A 20,177-nucleotide genomic window follows, 5' to 3' on the forward strand; every position below is an offset into this window, starting at 1 on the left:
GGCTGGGCTCTGATCTTTCACCTGCCGGGAGCCGGCGCGGGCCCGGCCGAGGAGGCGGCGCCGCGGCCGCCCTGCCAATCACCGCGGCGCCTGGCAGCGCCCCCGGCCGCTCCCTCCTGCCAAACTGTTACCCTGAGTGTTACCGTCAGGAGCAATGACATCAGGGTTTTAAAACAACTTGTTATTCGGGGAGTAATCAGTTGCAATTAGGCATTAATTAAGTATTATGAAAGTTGATTATTTAAGTGAATTCGGCTTTCGACTCTCCGACTATGGTGAGTGCCGGCGCGGGCGGGGGAGGGCCGGGGCCCGCGGGCTCGGGGCTCGGGGCGCGGGCGGGGGACGGGGGCGCCCCTCGGCCCGGCGGTCGGCCCGGGCGCCCCGGCCAGGCCGCGTCCGCGGAGAGTTTCCGCTTGAGTTGGAGAAACTCGGGCGCGGCGAGAGCTCGGAGCGCGCCGCGCCGGAGCGTGAGAAGCGGGCTGCGCGGAGGGAGAAACTTTGGCCGCCGGGATGTGCGGCCGCCGCGATGGGGGGCGCGGGCCGCCCGGGGGGGGCCGGGGGCCCTGCTGGAGACTAAACGCATCTTTTTTCTCTCCTGTTCTTCTTTCTGTGGCGTTCCTCGAAGAGTTTGGGACCAAAGAGAGGAGCATGGATCTCGGAACAGGTACCGGTGGGAACCCGGGGAGGCTCTTTCACTTTTCTTTCGGTTCTTTCACGGAAGTTCGTATTTTTAGCCCAGTGAGGTGGCGGCTGAGCAGGGGGTGGGGGCGGCCTGCGGAGGGTCGGGGCGGCTGCCTCTCCTCGCCCTGGTTTCTGGTGGCGAGACTTCTGAGGACATTGTTGTTATTATTTGTTACTTGCTTAGTGACTGTGACTAATTTGATGCTTGTCATTATGAAAGAACCGAGGGGAGAGGAGCTGGGGGGCACCCAGAGAGAGGATTTAGGGGTTTTTTGTGGGGGTTTTTGTGCTCCGTGTTTTTTGTGTGGCTCCGTGTTTTTTCTCTGTGTGTGTTTTTTTCCTTTGCAAAGATCTCTGTCTGGCTGCGGGGTGTGTGTTTTTATTTTTTTAGTGGGGGGTGGTTTAGTTTTTGAAAGCAGCGTCCTGTTGGGAAAGGTGGTTAGTCTGGTTTCGGGGCGACTGTCTCAAGGTAAAGGAATTTAATTTATTTGGGACAAGGCTGTGTCGGATGATCAAGCTGCTTATTATGGCTAATGAGTGTTTTTCACCTGAGAATCTGTGGGATGAGGCGGCTGTTATCAGTTCAAAGTGAGGGGCCCAGGACTCTGTCCCGTCCCTCTCTTCAGCCCCCACCCTGGGAGGTGGTGATGGACCAGGCAAACTACTAAATTTAGGCATCTGGGTTTGGGGGCCCTGGTGTGGGACCAGGCTAGGGCTCCAGATAGCTTGGTGCCGGCCTAGGGGAGAGTTTATCCTGAGATTTTGGTGTTTTATTGGTTTTAATCTAATTATATTTAATGTTTCTCCTCTTTTCCCATCTGGGGTTCCAGCCTGAGTTCAGAGTGAGGTTTGCCTGTAAGCTCTTCAGGCTTTCCATTGGGCCTCTCCATTGAAACCAAATTTTGGCTAGGACCCTCACATCCTAGGTTGACAAAAACAGCTGTCTTCTTCTTAAAGGTTTTAAAAGAAAGAAACAGGTGGATAATTCATTGAGACTGATCTCTGAACCCTTCGATTTCATTGATAGAAGGATAGGCGGTACTGGTAGCTGTCAGAGTTGTTGTTTGTAACAGGCCCAAGTTCACGGCATCACCCCTTGGGACCCATCTGACCTTCTGAGGTCAGGAGAGGGCAGAAGGCAGCACTGAGGGTCTCCTGGTGGGTGGCATGGTGGCTGGCTTTAAGAAGGGGGTGTGTGTTTATGGGAGAGGGTATTGTTTGCAAAGTTTTAAGACTGTCCCATCAGGTGTGATCTTGGCTAATCTAATGTGGAGGTCCTCAGGACCTCTGTGCCCAGGAAAGGTGTGACACCCCCTGCTGGGCAAAGTGGTGAAGGTGTCTAAGGCCACTGATGCCACCCTGCCCCTCCCTGCCCTCCACTCCCACAGGGAACCAGCCCGCCTCCACCTCTAATCAGGTGTCTCATCAAACTCCCTCTCAGGCCCCACCCCCTTTCTTCGGAAATTGGGCCCCCACCCATTCCAGCCAAAAGCAGACCTCAGAGATGGGTCAGGCAGTAATGCACCACCCCCTACCTGGGGCAGGGAGCCTCTGCTTGTGGGCGGGCACATAGGACCCAGGCATTACTCAGCTGGAAGGCGGGCCTTCCTGTCTTCCTCCTCCTAACCTGGGTGCTAACTGGGGCTGGCGTCCATCCTTCTTCCATACACCAGCTAGTCTCTCTCAGTCTGTCATGGGGCACTACTCCAGAGCCCTTCTGTGGGGTGTCCGGACTGGAGCGAGGGCCTCCCAGGCCTGGCAGGAGGCAGGTGGCAGAGCCTCTTAAGGCATCCCTCCTGGGCCTTAGGGAGACTTACTTCTCCCAGCACTCCAGGGACAGGCTCTGGAAACTTTTCCTAGAAGCCTGAAGGGCCCCTGAGGTCAGCTAGTCCCTTCTGTGGCTGGAGCAGGACACTCCCAATGGGACCCAGGCCTGGACTCTGGCCATTCAGGGAGGGGAGGTCCAGGGTGTCAAAGTTCTGACTATTTCCCGGAGGAGTCATCTGGTAATACCATCTCAGCCTCTTCTTTGAACTTGGAAGTTTCACTTAATCTCAGAACTTCAGAAGAAAAGCACTTTTTCCCCCACTTCACAAAAAAAGGGAAGCAGATGGGGCCTCTGAGATCCCTTCTGAGCCTGTCTCTGGGCCAACTCCACGCTCATCTTCAGGAGCTTGGAGCGACTCCCTCTACCTCTGGAACACACAGGGACACAGCCAGGGCCAGGGGTCTCATCTCTGGCCACGCTCCTTGCTGGTGAGGGGAGGGGCTGCATGGGCAGCCTCAGGCAAGGGCCCCTCCAGCACAGGACAAGGCCAGAGGCACAGGCCCCAAGGGCTTGCTGGCACCAGAGACCCAACAAGCATCGGGATCACAGGTTAACATCCCCTCTAGCGCTGGACACGTCTAGGTCCTGAAGCACTCCAGCCATGAGTAATTCAGTGGCAGGAGAAGCAAGGCTCCTCAGGAGGGGACGGCAGGACCTCGAGACCCTCAGGGACCATGTGGACCTCTTTCCCCCACCATAGTTCAGCCAAGGGCTGGATCAATCTGGACGTCTTTAGCAATAAAAAATGCCGATGTCGTCCTAATTCACCAGGCCCCGAGATGACAGCAAATTTACATTTTTTAATTAAACTAGCAGCCAGTTTTTATGAGAGGGGGTTGGGTTATGCAAATCAAATGGTTGTGTACGGAAGATTAGGAGAGTTTGGGAATAAATTCCACAAATGCTAATAAAAAAAAAAAAGGAAAGAGAGAGCGAGGGAGGGAGGAGAGAGAGGAAGAGAGGAGGACATAGTTCCATTAGGCCCTTTTAGAGTGATTTCCCTGGGGGAGGGAGGGGGGAAGGGGAGATGGGAGGAAGCTTTCAGACACAGGTAAATCCATCCTGCAGTTGGGAAGCTCTCCGGGATTAGGCCCCCACCAGGCTGGTTCCTAGGCCCAGAACATAACTGGAAGCCAGGGTGAAAAAGGCTGTGAAACAGTAGTAGAGTGTTGAGAAGGAACTTGCCCTTGACTGCTGAGGGCCTGGTTGTAAGTGTCCTTTCTCTTCTTGAGAAGGGGAGGGGCTGATCAGGGCTAGAGCTGTCCAGTAAAGGATCCAAGGTAGGCTCTGCCAGGTAAAGGCCCAAACAGGCAAGAAGGTACATTCAAAGGGATGGCCGCAGACCGCAGGGGGAGCCGGTGAGGGACAGCACTGCCCATGTAACACTGTCGCTGCAGCCCTGTTGTCAAGGCGAGTCTGCAAGGGGGCTTGGTGCCACTCACTGAGCCAGGCCTGCTTCTCTTTCCTGCTAGGCCTCCCAGTTCAGACCCCCTCGCATGCCGGGCAGAACCCCCATGGATACTGGCCCAGGCTTCAGCTGTGGGAAGGCCAGGGAGGGTGGGGTCAGGGGCTGAGCCAATTTGGCTCATTAGCCTGGTTCTTGGAGTGGAATTTCCTAGTAGCCATAAGCTTTGAGAGCACACAGTCTTGAGGGAGGAGAAGAAAGGCTGCAGACTTCTTCCAGGTGGTACCTGACCCCAGGGAGCAAAGAACTTGCCTCCCCCAACCCAGGCCCAGAGTACTGCTCAGGGCCCTGCTGCCCTGCATGTCAGCCCACATCCAGACTCACCTCCAGAACTTCTGTGAGCTGCCGGTTCAAGGCCAGAGCCTTGCCAAGAGTGTAGGCTTCTAGGAACCTCACTAGCTGTGGTTATGCTTTTGACCCAGTGTTCACTCGGGATTGGGAAGGTTCTCGTGCTGTTTCTGGAGGAAGAGATTCCATGCCAGGTTTAAGATAGAGTAGATTGCCCTTGATTTTCCTTCCTCCAGCTTTTACTTGGCCAGATACACCCACTCAGCCAGTCTAAGATGGGACCAGTCCCTGCAGTCAAGTTGGGCACCGGTTTTGCCAGTCTGCTGCAGGGTTAGGTGCTCTGGTGCCATCTTGGCAGGAAGGAGCCATCAGAGCCAAGGACAGAATGGGCTGTCTCGAAAGCAGTGAGTCTTCTGGTACCATTAATACCGAGGCTGGCTGTGCGCTGGTCAGTGATGTTTGGAGGGACTTGAGTGTCAGATGACCTTCAGGGTCTTTGGTTCTCCCACTCTCAACTTGATTTTATTCAGTGGGGCAGTCTTGAGGGGGAGGGGTTGAGTGAACAAGGTGAGAAGCACATCATTTGGACCTTTCCTTTAGTAGAAAGCATTTGAGACTGGCAGCTCTGAGCTGTGAAGTGACCCTTTGAATCAGCCCTAGTACTAGTTATAGGAGGACATCAGAGCCAAACTCAGTATAAAATGCCCAGCAGAGTCAGGGAAGGCAGGTCCAAGAGGATCCTGTGGGAGACCCCAGCCCAGGCCCTTCTTCCCTGGTAGGCGCCAGCCAGGGGAACCTATTAGCTCTCCTCTCCGAGGAAGGCCCCTCGGCCAGTGTTGGTCAGAACTCTATACCAGCCTTCATCCGTACTGCTGGTGTTCCTCCACCCCCCAGCTGGGGAATCTGGCTGAGTTGCAGCGTGGGTTTTTATGATGGAAAAATAAAATAAATGGAGGCACCTTTGGAGGCTGAGTCACGGCAGCAACATCTCCTCATTAAAGCTGCTGCCCCTGGCTCAGGTCCCTGCCCACTGCCTGGGCAGGGGATTGGGTGGGGCTCGGGAAGGCTCTTGGCCCTGACTGCTCTTCTTTCTGGACTCTGCCAGGTTAGTGGTGTGCCCCAGTCTCCTCTGGCTGGCCCACCATTCTCAGAGGGGTCAGGCTGTTTTTCCACCCCGGTGCATCCCCCCAGGCCCCAAGCTTGTCTTTTAACACTGCCCTCCTGGGGCTGGACTTTAAACCTTAACCACCCTGGCTGTGGCCACCTCCTCTTCTTCCTCCTCCTTTTCCTCTTCCTCCTCGTCTTCAGAGGGGGAAGGAAGTTGCTCTGTAGTAATTACTGCCTGTGGGTCCCCAAGGCAAGCAGCAGCTGTTCTGGGGTAGCTTGGCCAGGGTACAGCAAGAGTAGGAAGAAGTCAGGGAGCAGGAAGGGGAGGGCCGGCAGCCCCAGGGTGCAGAGGGGAAGCGCCTGCTTCCTTGGAGCAGCTTGGGAAAGGCAGCAGCTTGGTGGTCTAGCGCACACCCCTCTGGCTGCCTGACCATAGATACCACCCTCACACCCCAGACTCACAGAATATATGTCCCCTGTCTGGGAAGAGACCCCATGCAGGTAGTGAGGTCCTCAATTCAGCAAGCGTAGGGGGAGCTCCTGCTGTAGGAGATGCAGAAATGAAGACTGCCTGGTCCCCCCAAGTTTGCAGGGCATGCCTGGTGGAGGGAGAGAAAGGTACAGTCGTCTGTGGCTCCAGGCAGAGGAGCCAGGGCCTCGGGGCCCAGGGAGCTTTGTGAAGGAGTGGCCTCAAGGGATGTCCCCTCTGCCACCCACACCTTCTGCATTCCCACCCAGTCTCTTGCTTGTGCCTTGTCCTCCTCACGCCCTCTGAGAGCAGAACTCTTGCTTCCCATTCTGCAACCACATTTTTCTGCCTTTTTCGCCCAAGCCACCCAGCTCCCTAAAGCTAGGCTCTTCCTGCTTACCTTTCTTGCCAACCCCCCGCCCCCCAACACCTTTTCCAGCATCACACCCAGTTGGCCCCGGAAAGAGATAAGAGATCAGAGGCTGGCTGGGAGCCTGCTGCTCTGAGGACCTCGTCCTACCCTTAACATTGGTGTGCTAGGGCAGTACTCAGACTCAACGCCCCGGTCCCCAGGAGGCCAAGGCCAGGGACCTTGTTTTCTTCAGCTACTGCTGGTCCTAATGGTGACCATTAGACATTAGCTGCTGTGCCGACATCTCCCAGCGCTCGGCTGGGGTTGGGGCTCATGCTTTCCTGCTGTAAGTGCTGGTGGAGCTGATTGATGTGCCTGCACCGAATGCCTCCCCTGCCTCCCCAGCTTCTCAGTAGGGGCAGAAGGAGGAAGGCAGGAAATGTTGGCCGATTCCCACGGGACCTGGGTTTTAGCTCCTTGAGAGCTTTCTAGAGTCTGGTTTATAGGAAGGAGTGGGACTGGGATTTGGGATGATGTGCAGGGGGCAAGGGGACAGAGGGATAAAGATAGGAGTTGGGTGGTCAGATGAGGGCCCCCCAGTAGCTACTAACCATGACTGTGGCTTGGGTTGGGAGGGACTAGGCTGGGAGGTCCATGTGCTGCCTGGTAGGGACAGGAGGGCAGTAGCCCGGGGCATCTGGGCATCTCCTCTGCTTCCTCCCTTGCCCACCTCCATCTCCCATTTGCTTCCCCACCTCCAGAGCAGGCCTCACTGCACATGTCTGTTCTCTCTGGCCCTGCTTTCCACTCCAGGAACCCTCCAGCTAGTCAGTCCCAGTGCAGGGTGTAATGCCATTAAGAGGGAGTGGGCTCACACAGAGGGCCCAGCCCAGATTGCCAGGGCTTCAGACCTCCGCCCCATGATGTGGTGTGTAGGCTGCTCCGGAGCTGGCTGTGGGATCCGTTCTTAGAATGTCCCACAGACCTGTCCTCTGGAGTCTCTCCCAGCTCTCCTGGCCCCGTGGGCTCTGCCAGTGCCCTGGGTGCTTGGCTGCGGAGACCCCTTCCTAAAGCCAGGAGGGCCCTCACTGCCTCCGGGGCTGAGGCCAGGGCACTGCCTGAGTTGGAGAAAGGGGAGGGAATGAATACATTTTGTGGCTTCAGAGACCAGGAATTCCCAGAGGTCACCTGGCCATTTCTTATACGGCCTTCTCTGTGAGCTAAAGGGGCCCCTGGGAGGGAACATGTTACATGAGAACAGGAGACTGGAGGAGCCAGGTGGAGCATTGGGTGGGGAGACCTCAGTGCAGGGAGAAGGCAGGCAGCATCCAGAAGGCCAGCAGGGAGAGAGACTCCTGGAAGACTGGGTTACCAGGAAGCATCTTCTCCTTTGCTGTGGCCTTCACCTCCCTCTAGCCCAGTGTCTGCCCCTACGGCCCAGGAGCCCAAGGCCACGGCCAGCCACCGGGGCTGCCTGGCAGGATTGAGGAGGTGCTCCACTGCCCAGCAGGGGGCGCCCCACTGCATCTGCCCCAGTCCTTTTAGGACAAGGAAGTGTGGTCAGGACCTGGTCCAAGCCTTCTGGCCATGGGTGGGGGAGGGGCAGCCTACCCTCCCCACCCCCAGAGGTTCCTTGGCTGAGTTTGTTTTGCCAGGGTGACCTGTTTAATCATCTCATTTTCTGGTGGCCGTTTATTCCTCGTTTCCACGGTTACGGCCCCATTAAGGGGAGAAGCAATAAGGCAGAGAGTCAAACAGGTAATAAAAACATTAAAGCCCATGTGCACGGAGGGAGGACCAGGCGGGGGAGGGGGCGCAGTGAGGTGAGACGGTCCAGGGAGCAGCTGAGGTAAGAGGCCACCCGCCTTGTCCTCCAGAAGCCCCCAAAGGCCTGCTCCCCAAGACCCAGTACCAGCCCAGAACCGTCCCCAGCCCTTGGTCCCCTGGCAACAGGCTGTGTGTTGGGAGGTAAAACAGGAAGGAGAAAAGCAAGAGGGAGAGTGAACAAAGCTCCCCAGGACCGTCCCTCAGCTGGTTGTGTGACCTGTTTCCAGGCCCCACCTCGTCCTCACTTGGTGGGGGTGGGGGATGATTTCTGACATTGTTTTGAGCTGTAGAATTTTTTTCTGCCAACTTTATCAGAAAGCATATTTGTGGTGAGTGGTGCTAACAGGGCCAGTCTGGTGAGTAAATATTCCTGGTGTGGACGGCCCTGTGACCTTGAGAGGGAAGAGCACAGCAGCATGGCCAAGGGTGTGTAGGGAGAGGAGGGCCAAGTGGGCAAGGGCCCCTGTGCTGGGGGGAGGGGGCCCTCCTAGGACGGCGTAAGGTGGGGGCCACGGGGTTGAGTTTGTCCCTAGCAGGCTCTCCCCAGCAGTGCGGTCCAACTAAAGCTCAAGTGACACAGAGCTTGAGCTGGGTTGTGTGACCTGCCCTTTGGTGGGCAGGCCGGGAGCCCTTGGCGTTCCCTCCCACAGAGGAGCTGCTGGCAGGTTCTCCTCAGGGCTCCCTTCCTCTCGGAGATGGAAGTGGAAATGGAAGTCAGTCTCTTGCCCAGTCCCTCTGAGCCTAGGGGCCCAGGCCTGCCTCCCAGTGCACCCTCCCTGTCCTTCCTGGGAGCTTCCTGGGTGTCCCTAGCCCCTCTGCTCTGCGCTCCACATTGGCGAGTGAGCAGAGGCGGTGGGGTCACCCGAGGGGAGGGTGCAAGGCCGACGTCTTCCTTCAGTGAGCGGGGGCACTGGGTAGGAGTGGGATGCCTGCAGATGCTGAGCCAGCCGCTCAGAGAGGAAGGAGAGCAGAGGCCAGCTCCGCAGGGCTGTGGGTCCGGGAGGACCTGCCTCCTTGTTCTCTCCAGTGATCCATCCCAAACTCACGACAGTCTGTGCCTCCAGTGATTCATTTCAAAGTTGACTTCTGACTGGAGAGGGAGAGAGAGAGGAAGGTATGGGAAATGGGGGAACCCTCTGGCTGGGAAATGTGTCTTGGGAATGGGCCTAGATGAGTTAATATTCCGATCAAACAATTAAAAATAGAAAATGCTCCCGTGGCACCAGCTGCTGAGCCTTTTCAGCAACTGTCACCAGCGGGTTCATGGGGCAGGTGGTGCTGGAAAGGAGTTTTTCCACGAACGGCAAATATCAGAGATTACAGTGTGCTCCCCACCTCCCTCCCGGGACCAGGACAGGTGTTCAGGGGCTCCCAGTTTTCCCCAGACTCCCCTCAGGGGCCTGGAGCCAGGGGCCTGTGCAGCTTCAGGGCTGCCCTTCTCCCCTCCAGGGCCCGGCCGCAGCGGTGAAGTCATCGCCAGATGCCTTGGTAATTGCTTTAAGAATCTAACTTAAAATAAGATGAAAACTTATAATCCTGAGTAAGGAGTAATTTCCCATCTAATAGTAAATTAATGAAAGGATTATACCAGGGGGCCTGGCTGGGAGGCCATGCTCATCTGAGTAATCCAAGGGTCTCAGGCAAAACAGCTCTAGGCCAGGAGGCTCCCGAACCTCAGGTCGGGTCCCACTCCCTGGGCTCCTCTTGGGCTCCGCCGTGGCCACCTGAGTTGAGAGGACGTGTTCCGTGTGTGCTCACGGTCCCTCTCATTGACAGAGACCAGCTTTTCAAACCTCACGTGTGGGAGAGGCTCAGGTCCCACCTCCCGTGGGCATGAGAAGGCCCAGTGTCATCAGCTCACCCAGGAGAGAGAGTGCTTCGCTCGGCACCTGAGAATGGGGGACCTCAGGGGCAGGTGCTAGTTAGAACTCTGGGCAGTCTCCAACTACCAGACCAAGTAGTCAGCAACATGGTGATCTTGCAGCAGGGTGGCCAGCCACCCCGGTTGGCCTGGAAAATCGAGTGGAAAGACCCATGTCCTGTGAACCCCTTTAGTGCCAGGCAAACTGAGAAGTTGGTCAGTCCTGTTTGGAGGCAGGAAGGTGGGCTGCTTGACACAGTCGTCCCTCTCTCAGAGTCTCAGAGAGCCCAGGCACCTCCTGAATAAAATATATCTCTGTCCAGGATGGGTGACTTGCCACTGGCTCTGTCTAAAACCGCCCTGCACTGACCAAGGCTTGCTCCGTGGGCTGCTGTGTTCGGCTAGGGGCGCATGTGCTCGAGTGCGCATGCGCACACCTCCCCAGGCATGAAAGGGCACTGCCTGACAGTCTGACCAGCCCAGAAAGGGCTTGCAACTGCAGCCTTGCCCCTTTAACACTAAGCCTTCTGCCCCCATATTTTCATAGTCCAGACAGGGCTTCTAGAAAGGACGTGGACAACACAATCCCCCCAACCCCCTCCCTGCCGTGAGTTTACCCAGCGCCTTCCTTCCGAAAGAGCCACACCTAATATCCCATCTCTCCTCGTGAGTGAGTTCCCTCGAAGAAAGACAAAGAGTTGTCCCATTTCACAAGTGGGAAAACAGGAGGCCCAGAGATACTGCTGGGTTTGTTCCCAAATGCGGAATGCCAAATGAAATGGCATGGGGCCTCCCTGAGGACTGCTCCAAATGGCAGCATTGAGTGGAGTTTGCACTGGCTTGCATCCCTGGGTATTTGCTGAGCTATCTGGCCCATGTCCCCAAACATCTCTGGGCCCCATGTATGTCCCACCTGTACTCTGTGGACACATCCCTGGCCCTTCCCTGCAAGATAAAATGTAGGTGATGCAAATGCATTTTGAGCCTCCTTTTCAAAGGCATCCGATATTGCCCAACTGAGAGAAGGGGGTGCTCTTGTTTGTCCACAGGGAAGGGTTGCCGGTGGCTGGAACACAATCTGACTTGTCTCTCTGGTAAGATGGGAATGAATGGACTAGACGTGGGGCACTCTGGGAAGCACATCTAAATGAATGGGTGTTCTAGGAGACAGGTTCTCGAATGCGTGTTTTTTGGATTTGTTTTTGTGTAAGCAGAGACTTTGCTGGAAGGGAAGTTGGGGACATTTCCCCCTGGTTCGCTGGGAGACCATTTCAGCTCAGCTCAGGGCCAGTTATCCCCACAGGCCTTCATTGCTACTAGAAGTAACTGCCTACCTTGGGAACGCACAGGATGAACTTGCTGCTTTGCAGACAGCTGTCTCCAAATGGGGTTTTAGCCTGAGGCTGTACTGAGTTTGCCCAGGTCTTTTTGCCTGTGTTTAATCTGGGAGAGGACCCGCCTTCTTTCCCAGTGTAGACCATGCTGTGCTTTCAGAGGTGGGGAACAGCCAAGTGTTCTTGGGAAGGCTTGTGCTGCTTGAGTGTCCTGTTCCACCTTCCACCCCACACCTACCCCCAACCCAGAGGAAGGAATTATGGGGCAGTAGGACTGAGAACTCCTAGTCTAAACAACCCAGGAAAGCATGCTCAGAGAGAGCCAAGCCAGAACCACAGATGGTGTGATCCGGATTGTAACTGGGAGGATGGGGGCTGTGAATGTTAGATGTTAGGTGGCAGTTGCTGTTCAAGCAGACAGATTGGTGACTTCCAGGCTGCAGGGATCTGAGCGGGCTGTCCTTTATTTATCTTTTCTTACCCTGGGGTGGGGGACGCGTTGGAATAGACAGAAGGGGCAGATAGGCCTGGAAAGCTGGCAGTGGGAGCAGAGGCAAGCAAGCCAGGAGCACCCCGCCTCAGTCACGCCAAGCACAGCATCCCTGGCCAGCCAAGGTCCCAGCCCCACGACAGGGCCAGGTGGGGTCACTGTCCCTGGGCTGCGGATGGGAAGGGTCACTTTGGGGTTCCCGGAGAGGCCTTCAGATGGAGTGAGAATGGAGCTCCTCCCTCAAGAGCCCTGGGCAGGCCAAAAGCCCAGAGAAGAAGCCGGGGATGTTTTCTATTTCCGGGTCCCTTGGGGGGCCCAGGGGCAGATTGAGACAGGCTCCTTGCAGGGAAGGTGTTAACAAACAGCAGGTGATTAAACATGACAAGCGGTGACATTTCTGTTCAGGGTTCTCAGTCCCAGCAAAGCCAAGAATGAAGCTATAAACCCTGACATTTTGTGTTATGCACTGAGAGGTTTTTAATAGACCTCGCTCCCTCTTTCCCAGTCAACTTCTCTCTCCCTCCTTCACTCCCCCCGAGTGGCCACTGCCCCCTTAACCCTCCTCTGCTCCCATTCCGCCTGGACTCCAGGGGCCTTTCTGAGCCCATGTCCCCAGAGCCCACCCCTGTACCTGCAGGGCCAGGTGGACCCCTGCCCTGCACTTCTCTCCCTTCTCCTGCATCTTGCCTGCTGCCCTGCTCCCTGTCCCAACATTCCCGCTCCTCCCAGCCTCCCTCCATCCTTCACTCTCTCACCTCCTTTTTTTGGGTCCTGATCTCACAGCCTCACCCTTAGCTGCGGCTGTCCCAGTTGTCTGGGACAGCAGGTGGCTGTCCCTGTGCCCTCTTTGTGTCCATAATGTTTTCAGACAGACTTGATAGTGAGTGTAGGGAGATTGTGGGGCTTGGTATGGGATTTTCCCCCCATCCTTTTTTCAATCCCCTTTTCTCCTTTTTGGGACAGGGACAGGAGGTGGAGGCAGGGAATTGCACTTCACTGCAAACAGTTGCTGGATTTATTCAGAACGGGACTGGCCGGCAACAGTTGTTCCTCTCACAGAGAAATGTTCGAACAACTGGGGCCTCTTTTGTTCTCCGGGCAGAGTCCTGTGAAGGGCGTATGGAGGTGAGCCTGGGGCTCAGGAGGGCAAGAGACCCAAGGGACGTGGCTCAGCTCAGTCCCACCCGGGGAGTACCCCCCCACCTTGCAGACAGGAAAGGCTCCTGGAGCTCTGTGGGGGTTGGTCCAGAAGTCAGGCCACACCACTGGGTTGCAGCTCTGCCCTAATGAACTTGAGAAGCACTTGGTTTTCTGTATTCACTCAGTAAATATTTATTGGGCCAGACACTGCACTGAAAAAGTGGTCCCATCCCACGGATCTTGCAGCCTAGTGAGGTCGAGGGCTGATTAAACAAGTTACTACAGAAGTGCCACAGCAAGGAGCAGGGTGCAGGGAGAGGGCAGAGGAAGGGGACAAACGCAGCGGGCTTCCCAGAGGAGGTGAAATTTCAGTGGGGACCCCTGAAGGATGCATGGAGGAAAGGTACTCAGGCCCTGTGTTGAAGGAGCAGTGTTCTTGCCAAGGCGGCAGGGTGTTGAAGCCGTGGGGTGGGGGGAGGCAGGTGCTGCCCACATGGGCAGGCTGGCAGGGAAAGTAGGGCCTGGGCTGTGCCATTCCCCAAAGGGCTGTGCCCTTTGATCTTTGAGAAACTGACCCCAAACTTGCTCTTCCATCTAGCCTTTCACCATCTTGACCCACCTGGCCAGGCATGGTAGTCAAGGGCAGAACGGGATGGAGGCTCAGCCCTTTCCCAGTGGGAAGCAGGTGCCAGGGAGTTAGTGAGGGCGCCCAGGCCTGGGGCCGCCCCTGCCTTTCCCTTTGCTGATGACTCAGGGGTGACGGGGCAGGAGGGAGGACACAGACCTGCATGGAGGGGGCCATGGGAGGAGCAGGAGCCCCAGAGAGCCTGGCTGGGATCAGTGTCTGTGTGTCTGCCCACCTCCCCTGCTCACCTTCACCTGCTGACCTCAGGGTTCAGTCCAGGGAAGGCCTCCAGGACACCCGCTCCAGATTGGAGGTGGCCTCCTGTCTGTGCTCTCAGTGATATGTGAAATGCTTGACTCTGTGCTCCCTGGGACCTGAAACCGTTCATTCCCCCAGGATCCCCAGGGCCAGAGGGGGCAGTGCCAGTAGGTGCTCAGGATGTATTTGAGAAACTCAACGGAATTAGGAGGAAAACGACCTGAGTTAATCCTTACAGCGGGACCGGTGAGGAGCCTGTGGATTGACCTGCGGGGCCCTGGTGTCCAGAGGACAGGCCACACAGGTCCAGGGTCGGCTCTTTCTCCCCTCCCCCAGAGCTGGCCTCACCCCTCTCCAGGCCTTACTGTAGCCATGGGGCAGCCGTAAGGCCTGCTGCCTGGGAGGGGCTCTCCTAGCCTGCAGACTCTTCCCACCTTGCTCGGCCTTTGCACAGAGGTCGGGCCCAGGACACTTGACCTCCGCGTGGGCTCTCTGAGAAGGAAGACCAGGTCAGCTTCTTGTCCTGAGAGTGGCATAAAGGGTCCAGGGCAGGCTTCAGCCACCATTCCTCTTGCCCACCCTACCCTACCTAAGCCTTTCTGCCAAGCTAGGCCTGGGTCCTTTGTCACTCACTTCCCGGAGTCCAGCCGAGAGTCCCTGAAGAACTGAGAGGCTCAGCCCTTTTCCCTCAATTGGTAGCTGGGCTGGTGGAGGGGCCGTGTTGAACCGGGAGGGGAGGGGAGTCCCAGAGCCAGGACTTGGCCTGCTGCCCTGTAGATCCGGAGCCAGGTTTTACTGTAATCCCTACATCCTGTTGCAGATCCTTAATCAGCTGGAGCCCAGGTTGGGCCGGACCCTGCGGTGACACTCGGGGCTGTAGCAGAGAAAACCTGAAGTGGAGCTTCTGGACTTGGGGCTGGGGGCTGCGAAGAGGAGGCAGGTGGAAGGGAGGAGAAGGGAGCCAGTGCAGGCCCAGGATGTGGACAGAGCCCAGACCCACCACCCACCCAACCCGCGCTGGGGGTGGAGGAACAGCTGTTGCAAGCTGGGAACCAGGGCTACGGGAGGGGAGGAGGAGCCTGTGCGGGGGCCCCCAGGAGAATGCCAGAGTATATGGGGGCTGCTGCATTGCCTCGTACCGCCATTGAGACAGCTGGCCCTAGGGTTGCTCTGATAGTGAGCAAGACTCCAGCCGGCAATCAGCGCGGGGAACCCTGGGAGACATTGGTTCCAGGGGTCTATACCAACTGGGGCCTAAATCCAAGGCTGAGAGTATTCCTGCACTGCTGGAAGGGGACCCTTCCTGAGGAGCGGTGAGGCAGAAGGCCCAGGAGACCTGTCTGCCTTAGGTTTGGGCAACCAGGGGACTAGGCTGTCTGGGAAGCAGGAGGGGCTCCTTCGCAGGGAAGCGGGATCTAGGGTCCGCCATTCATTCCGTCAAAAGCAGTAGGCCCTGGTCCAGAGCTCCACACCAGTCCTGGCCTTTCAGTTCAGCCCAGCCCTGCAGTCCTGCATGGGTCCTGGGGGGAATCAGTGGCAGAGGGGAGTATCCCTTCTTGGACCTCAGCTCCTCTCAGCCCAGCCTGGCTGCCCAAGGAGCAGCGGTCCAGGAGAATGAGGGGACCACACAGGCCAGAGATTGCCAGAGAGCGGAGGCAGGAGCGGGCTGGCTTGCAGCGGGCAGGCAGGCGGGCATCTGTCCTGCCAGGGGCCCAGGCTGGCTCTGCAGACAGCCTCTTTTCTATATGGAAATGAAGAATTTAGGCTAATGGAGCTCAACCATCTCTAATTTTGCGATGGCAGGAGGATTTTGATTGAAAGTAATTAAGCAAGCTAGCTGTAAAATTAATTAAAGCAAAAGGGGGGGATTTTTTATTGGATTGGATAGCGATATAGCGTCTGTCAGGCGGGGGACGGATGGGGGTGACCTGAATCCTCTGCCCTCCCCCCTCCCACTCGGGACGTTTATGTCACTTTAATCTCCTTACAGCGGCTGCTGTGCATTTGTTTGAAATAATCAAGGAAATATGGTCAGAAATTGTCAGCTTTCAGATCTAATTTACCTGACGGCCCCTGCGCGAGCCGGCGCGGCCCAGGGAGTGAGTGTGCGTGAGCGGGTGGGGGAGCTGAGTGGGCTCGGAGGACACTGGGCTCTTCAGCCCTTGCCTCAGGCCTTGGCACCCTCGGAGGGGCGGGGGTGCTGCCGTGGCCAGTGGGGCACCTCCCTGGGCTCTGCCCGCTTCTGGAACAGAACCCCACCCCCACCCACCTGCTGCCTCTGCCTCACTCTGTAACCAGCTTTAGGGTTTAGGGAATATAGGATTAGGGAGGTGGCTGTAATTCCTTATTCCAGATGGCTGACAACTGCTAAAGCCCTCCACCAGAGCCACAGTTTTAAAAATACTCCTAAATTAGTCCCCTCATGTCCTCGTCATCGTCGTTGTTGGCCTCAGCAAGGGGATTGTGGAGATGGGCTGTAGGGAGGGCGGGGTGGCATGTCATCCACAGTGTCCCTCTGCCACCTGCTGCCCTCCCACCTCCTCTCCTGGGGCTGTGCTTGCCATTCTGGGCCTCTCTGGTCCAGGCCCATCCTCTACTTCCAGAAGAGTGCCTGCCTGTTTCCCCTTCATAGCACAAGTCACAGGCCTGGGGGTCTCTGTCCCTGGGAGAGAAAGGCTCCCTCTCTTTGCCACACATGTCCTACCCATTTCCAGCGGGTAAGCCATACCGTAGAGCCAGCCTCCACTTTACTTCTTTGGAGAGCTGAGGAGCCTGACTCCCGGGTCTTTCACCTGGAGGTTCAGAGCCATTTGGGGTCCTCGTCCAGGTGGACCAGTGTATGGCCCGAACCCTCCCCAGTTAGGAGCCCTTGTGGTATTTGGGGCCCAAGGGCCCTGGAGCAGTCTCCAAGGCTGCAGGAAATTCTGCTTTAAAACAGAAATGTGTAGCAGTTTGATCTGCTGGGTATGGGAGGGCTCAGACTGGGAATTAGGTTCCTAGATCTGTCTAGTTCTGATGAGTGAGTGGCCTGGGCTTTCGCCAAGTCTCTCAGCCCCTTAGGCCTCAGTCCCCTTCTAGGTCTAAAGTTCTGTGCAAATCTAGGACAGCCTCCACCCCGATAGCTGTCTCTTCATCCTCAGAGTGTGTGGGACCTGAGTGTGGGCTGCCCTCGGGAGCTCCTGTCCAGCCAGGGCTTCTTGCATGCCCCATGCTCTACAAACAGCGGGTAGGGTGAGCAGCTGCCCACCTTGGAGCATACCGCTTAGGAGCCTCTGTCCCCACCTGCCTTTCTCAGTGCCACCCAGACACCCTCTGCCTGGTCCTCTGCCAGTCCTTTTCCTGACCCTGAGGGCACCTGCCCTACCCCCTCCTGCTACATTGCAGCTTTGGAGCTGGGTGACTCAGTCTGCCTCCCCCAGCAGCGAGGGAGTTTGAGCTCCTGTCGATCTTTCCAGCCTGAGCAGAGCAACTGGAGGCTTGGGAAGCATCACCTTCCCCCTTCGTGAGCACTCTCAATCTCGACCCTCCGCTCTCCCCTCACCATGAGTCACTCATCTTATGTGTGTGTTGAGGGGTGGGGGGTGGGAAGATGGAACCCCAAGGAGCTCTGTCCAGGAAAGAGGGAGAGAAAAGCTACTGGCTGTCCTCACATCCTCAGGACACAGTCCTGCGTGCTGGAGCCTAGACAGCACTGAGGTCTTTGGGGCCTGCACTCAGTGGCTGGCTGTGCCCACAGGGCCTTGGTAAGAGGCAGTGGCGTAGCTGTGCAGCATGGGGCTCAGTCAGAGCCAGAGTCCATGCCCTTTGTGCATGCCAGCTGCCCAGGAGGTAGGAGGTTAGAGAGAGTCTCTGGCCCCAGCCCAGCATCTCACCTCCACGCCTGACTCACAGCTGCTCACGCTAGCCTGTGCTGCTGTAACATGGGGGAGACCAGCAAGGGAGCCTGGCAGGGTCACTCGCCCTGGGCCAGAGCTTGTTTCCGAGCCTGGTGCTGGGCCAGGGCTGCTGATGGCAGGCTCCAAGGGGGCATGGGGGGCACTGCAGAAAGAGGATTCCCAGGCAGGCCCAGACAGGTTGGTACATTGAGGCACAGAGGGAGATGGGGAAGCCCAGGAGGAGGGAAACTTTGTCCAGAGGAGGGTGGCAAGGCCTCCTCACTGTTCTCAGGGTGTCCCTGAGTTGACCCTTTGCCCTACTAGGAAGAACCTATGTTGGGTATGCTCTACTGAGAACCTACTTTTTGGAACTAACCCTGTGTGGTGAGAAGAGACCTTGCCTCCACAGTGGCTTTCCTTGAAGAGGAAGGACAGGGATAGGCAGTGGGCAGGCGAGGACAAGGCTGACCCCAGCGCTGAGATTGTTAGGTCAGAGGACAGCCCTGGGAGAGCACATCCCCTCCCCAGAATGGCCTGCAGCAGCCAGGCCCAGGGAGTCTGGGAGAAGGAAGGAGTGAGAGGGCAGCTTGGAGGACTGGAGGGCCAGGACCAGCCCAGCAGTGCTGTGGTGTCTGTCACCTGGCTGGCATGGGTTTGTCACCACCACCCCTGAGATAACACATTGATTGTGGCCACTGAAGGTCCCTGCTGTGCCTTCTTCCCTGGCCCCTAAGACTCTGAGGAAGACACACTAAGCAGGTGGCCTAGGTCCAGATGGAACCCTGGCCTGGCTGGAGATGGCACCTTGTTCATCCTGCCTGTCCCCCTGCCTTCCCCTGTAGCCAGGTGTCTGAACCTCTGGGCTGACTTGTGGAGGGAGAAAAGGTGAGGCCGAGGGTAACTGGCCTGGCCCTGCCAGCCCCAGGCTGCTCTGGCTTTAACCAGCCCGCCAGGCCCGATTTCCTGCGAACCTTGAGGAAAGAGCACTTCCCGCCAGGAGTCCGCCTGGCCTAGCTAGCTGGGTGCCTTCTCCTGTTAGTGGGGGGCCTGGCATATATGAGGCTGGCTGGTCTCCCTCTCCTAGAGGGAGGAGTAGGCGGCTTTTCTCCTGAGTCCTTACTCATGCTTAACAGGGGCCAGTGGCTCCAGAAGAGTTCTGGTGGTGCCCTGGCCACAGGAGCCGGGGGTAGCAGGGGGAGGTACCTGGCTGACTGGGAGAGAAGCCCAGAGTGGCTGCAGTCTCGCCCCAGGAATCATTAACTGCAGGGTCTTGTAATGCCCACAGTGCTGGGGGAGCTGACACCTCCCCCAGCCAGGTCCACTCGGAGGTGGCAGATGTGACACAGCACTGGGCTCCCGGAAGTGTCTGAGTCTGAGCTTTGCCCCTCTGGCCTCACGAAACCTCCCCACCCAGGCCCGTGGGGTCCCTGCGAGTGCTAGACCACCTCACCTGCTCACACCGTGCCCACCCTGCTGCCTGGAACCCTCACACCTTCCCTCCAGTGGGCCTCAGGGTTTCTTGCCCTTTAGGCCTGAAGTCTCCCTGGCCCAACCCTGGCCCTGTCCTCTGTCCCCACTGGCTTCACAGTCACATTTTGCTGCCAGCGCAGGGCACTGAAAAACTGCTGGCACTGCCAAAAACCCTGTGTGCGCTATGACTCCCCAAACATCCCTTTATTTTTATTGTTCTGTTAATTACTGTTTAAACTTTAATAAGTCACTTCGTCAGGAGGGGGGACCTGCCGTGAGCTTTTCTGTGCAAACACGGGCCGAGAGTGACTCGGGTGTAATATAACCCTTTATGTGATGTGGGAATGTTTAGATTGTAACAGAAACTTGTTATTTTAATGACAGTTGGGGGGGATCTGAGCACAGAAAAAAAGGAGGGGTGGGTGCTCTCCTCACATCCCCACCGAGGGCTCGGCGGTCTGGCCCCTCCAGGGTTGGTCCCTTGCTGCCGCGGCAGCCGGGCCAGGAGGCCCTTGCTGGGCGGCCCACGGGCCAGCTCTGGACAGAGCCGAGCAGGCAGACAGGCTGGAGCGGGGCTGGGGCCTGGATGGCAGGGGCAGGTGAGGTTCCAAGGAGAAAGCTGGGCTTTGGGGATGGAGGAACAGGCCCCCAGGTCCCTGGGCAGAGGCAGGCGGGGCATGGGAGGCTGGACTCTCCACCCTCGTTGCCCCCACAGCTACGGAGGAGGAAGCAGCCCTCCCCACGCCTCAGGAGAGGACTCTGCCCACAGTCACCAGTAAGTGTAGTGGCAGGCACCATGCGCTCCACAGCCCTGTGCCAGGCATGTTGCCACAGTGGCCCTTCAGCCACACTGCGGTACAGGTGAGGACCTGAGGCCCAGGGCAGAGGAAACTTGCTTAGTGTGGTGAGCTTTTAAAAGGAGCACGTCTCTAGAGTTGCTTTGTCTTCTTTGGAAGCTTCCGCAGCCCGGGTGCGTGAGTGTGGTCTCAGAGGGCTGGGTGCTCCTTCGGGGCAGTGCTGGGTGGGGCTCAGGCCCCACACTCGGGTTCAAGATCGTCCTTATTAGCCAGTGGGGAGCTTGGACAGGGCTCAGGTCCCTCCTCACTC

At 57.3% G+C, this 20,177-nt stretch overlaps 1 protein-coding gene across 3 annotated transcripts in view; it reads left to right on the forward strand.

Annotated features, from left to right (window-relative positions):
• The window catches only part of CASZ1 (castor zinc finger 1), a 145,750-nt gene that overhangs the window by 91,129 nt on the left and 34,444 nt on the right, over positions 1 to 20,177 (forward strand). For 2 of the 3 annotated variants that reach the window (XM_045546163.1, XM_045546161.1), the window contains one exon: positions 626 to 664. In XM_045546163.1, coding sequence (XP_045402119.1) covers positions 649 to 664 — 16 coding nt within the window. In that variant the 5' untranslated portion in view covers positions 626 to 648. Of the gene's footprint in view, positions 1 to 42; positions 276 to 625; positions 665 to 20,177 lie in introns of those variants that run through there. The other variant, XM_045546162.1, reaches the window with a different exon arrangement.

The sequence above is a fragment of the Lemur catta genome, chromosome 3 (genome assembly GCF_020740605.2).
Source record: "Lemur catta isolate mLemCat1 chromosome 3, mLemCat1.pri, whole genome shotgun sequence".
Lineage (NCBI taxonomy): Eukaryota > Metazoa > Chordata > Mammalia > Primates > Lemuridae > Lemur > Lemur catta.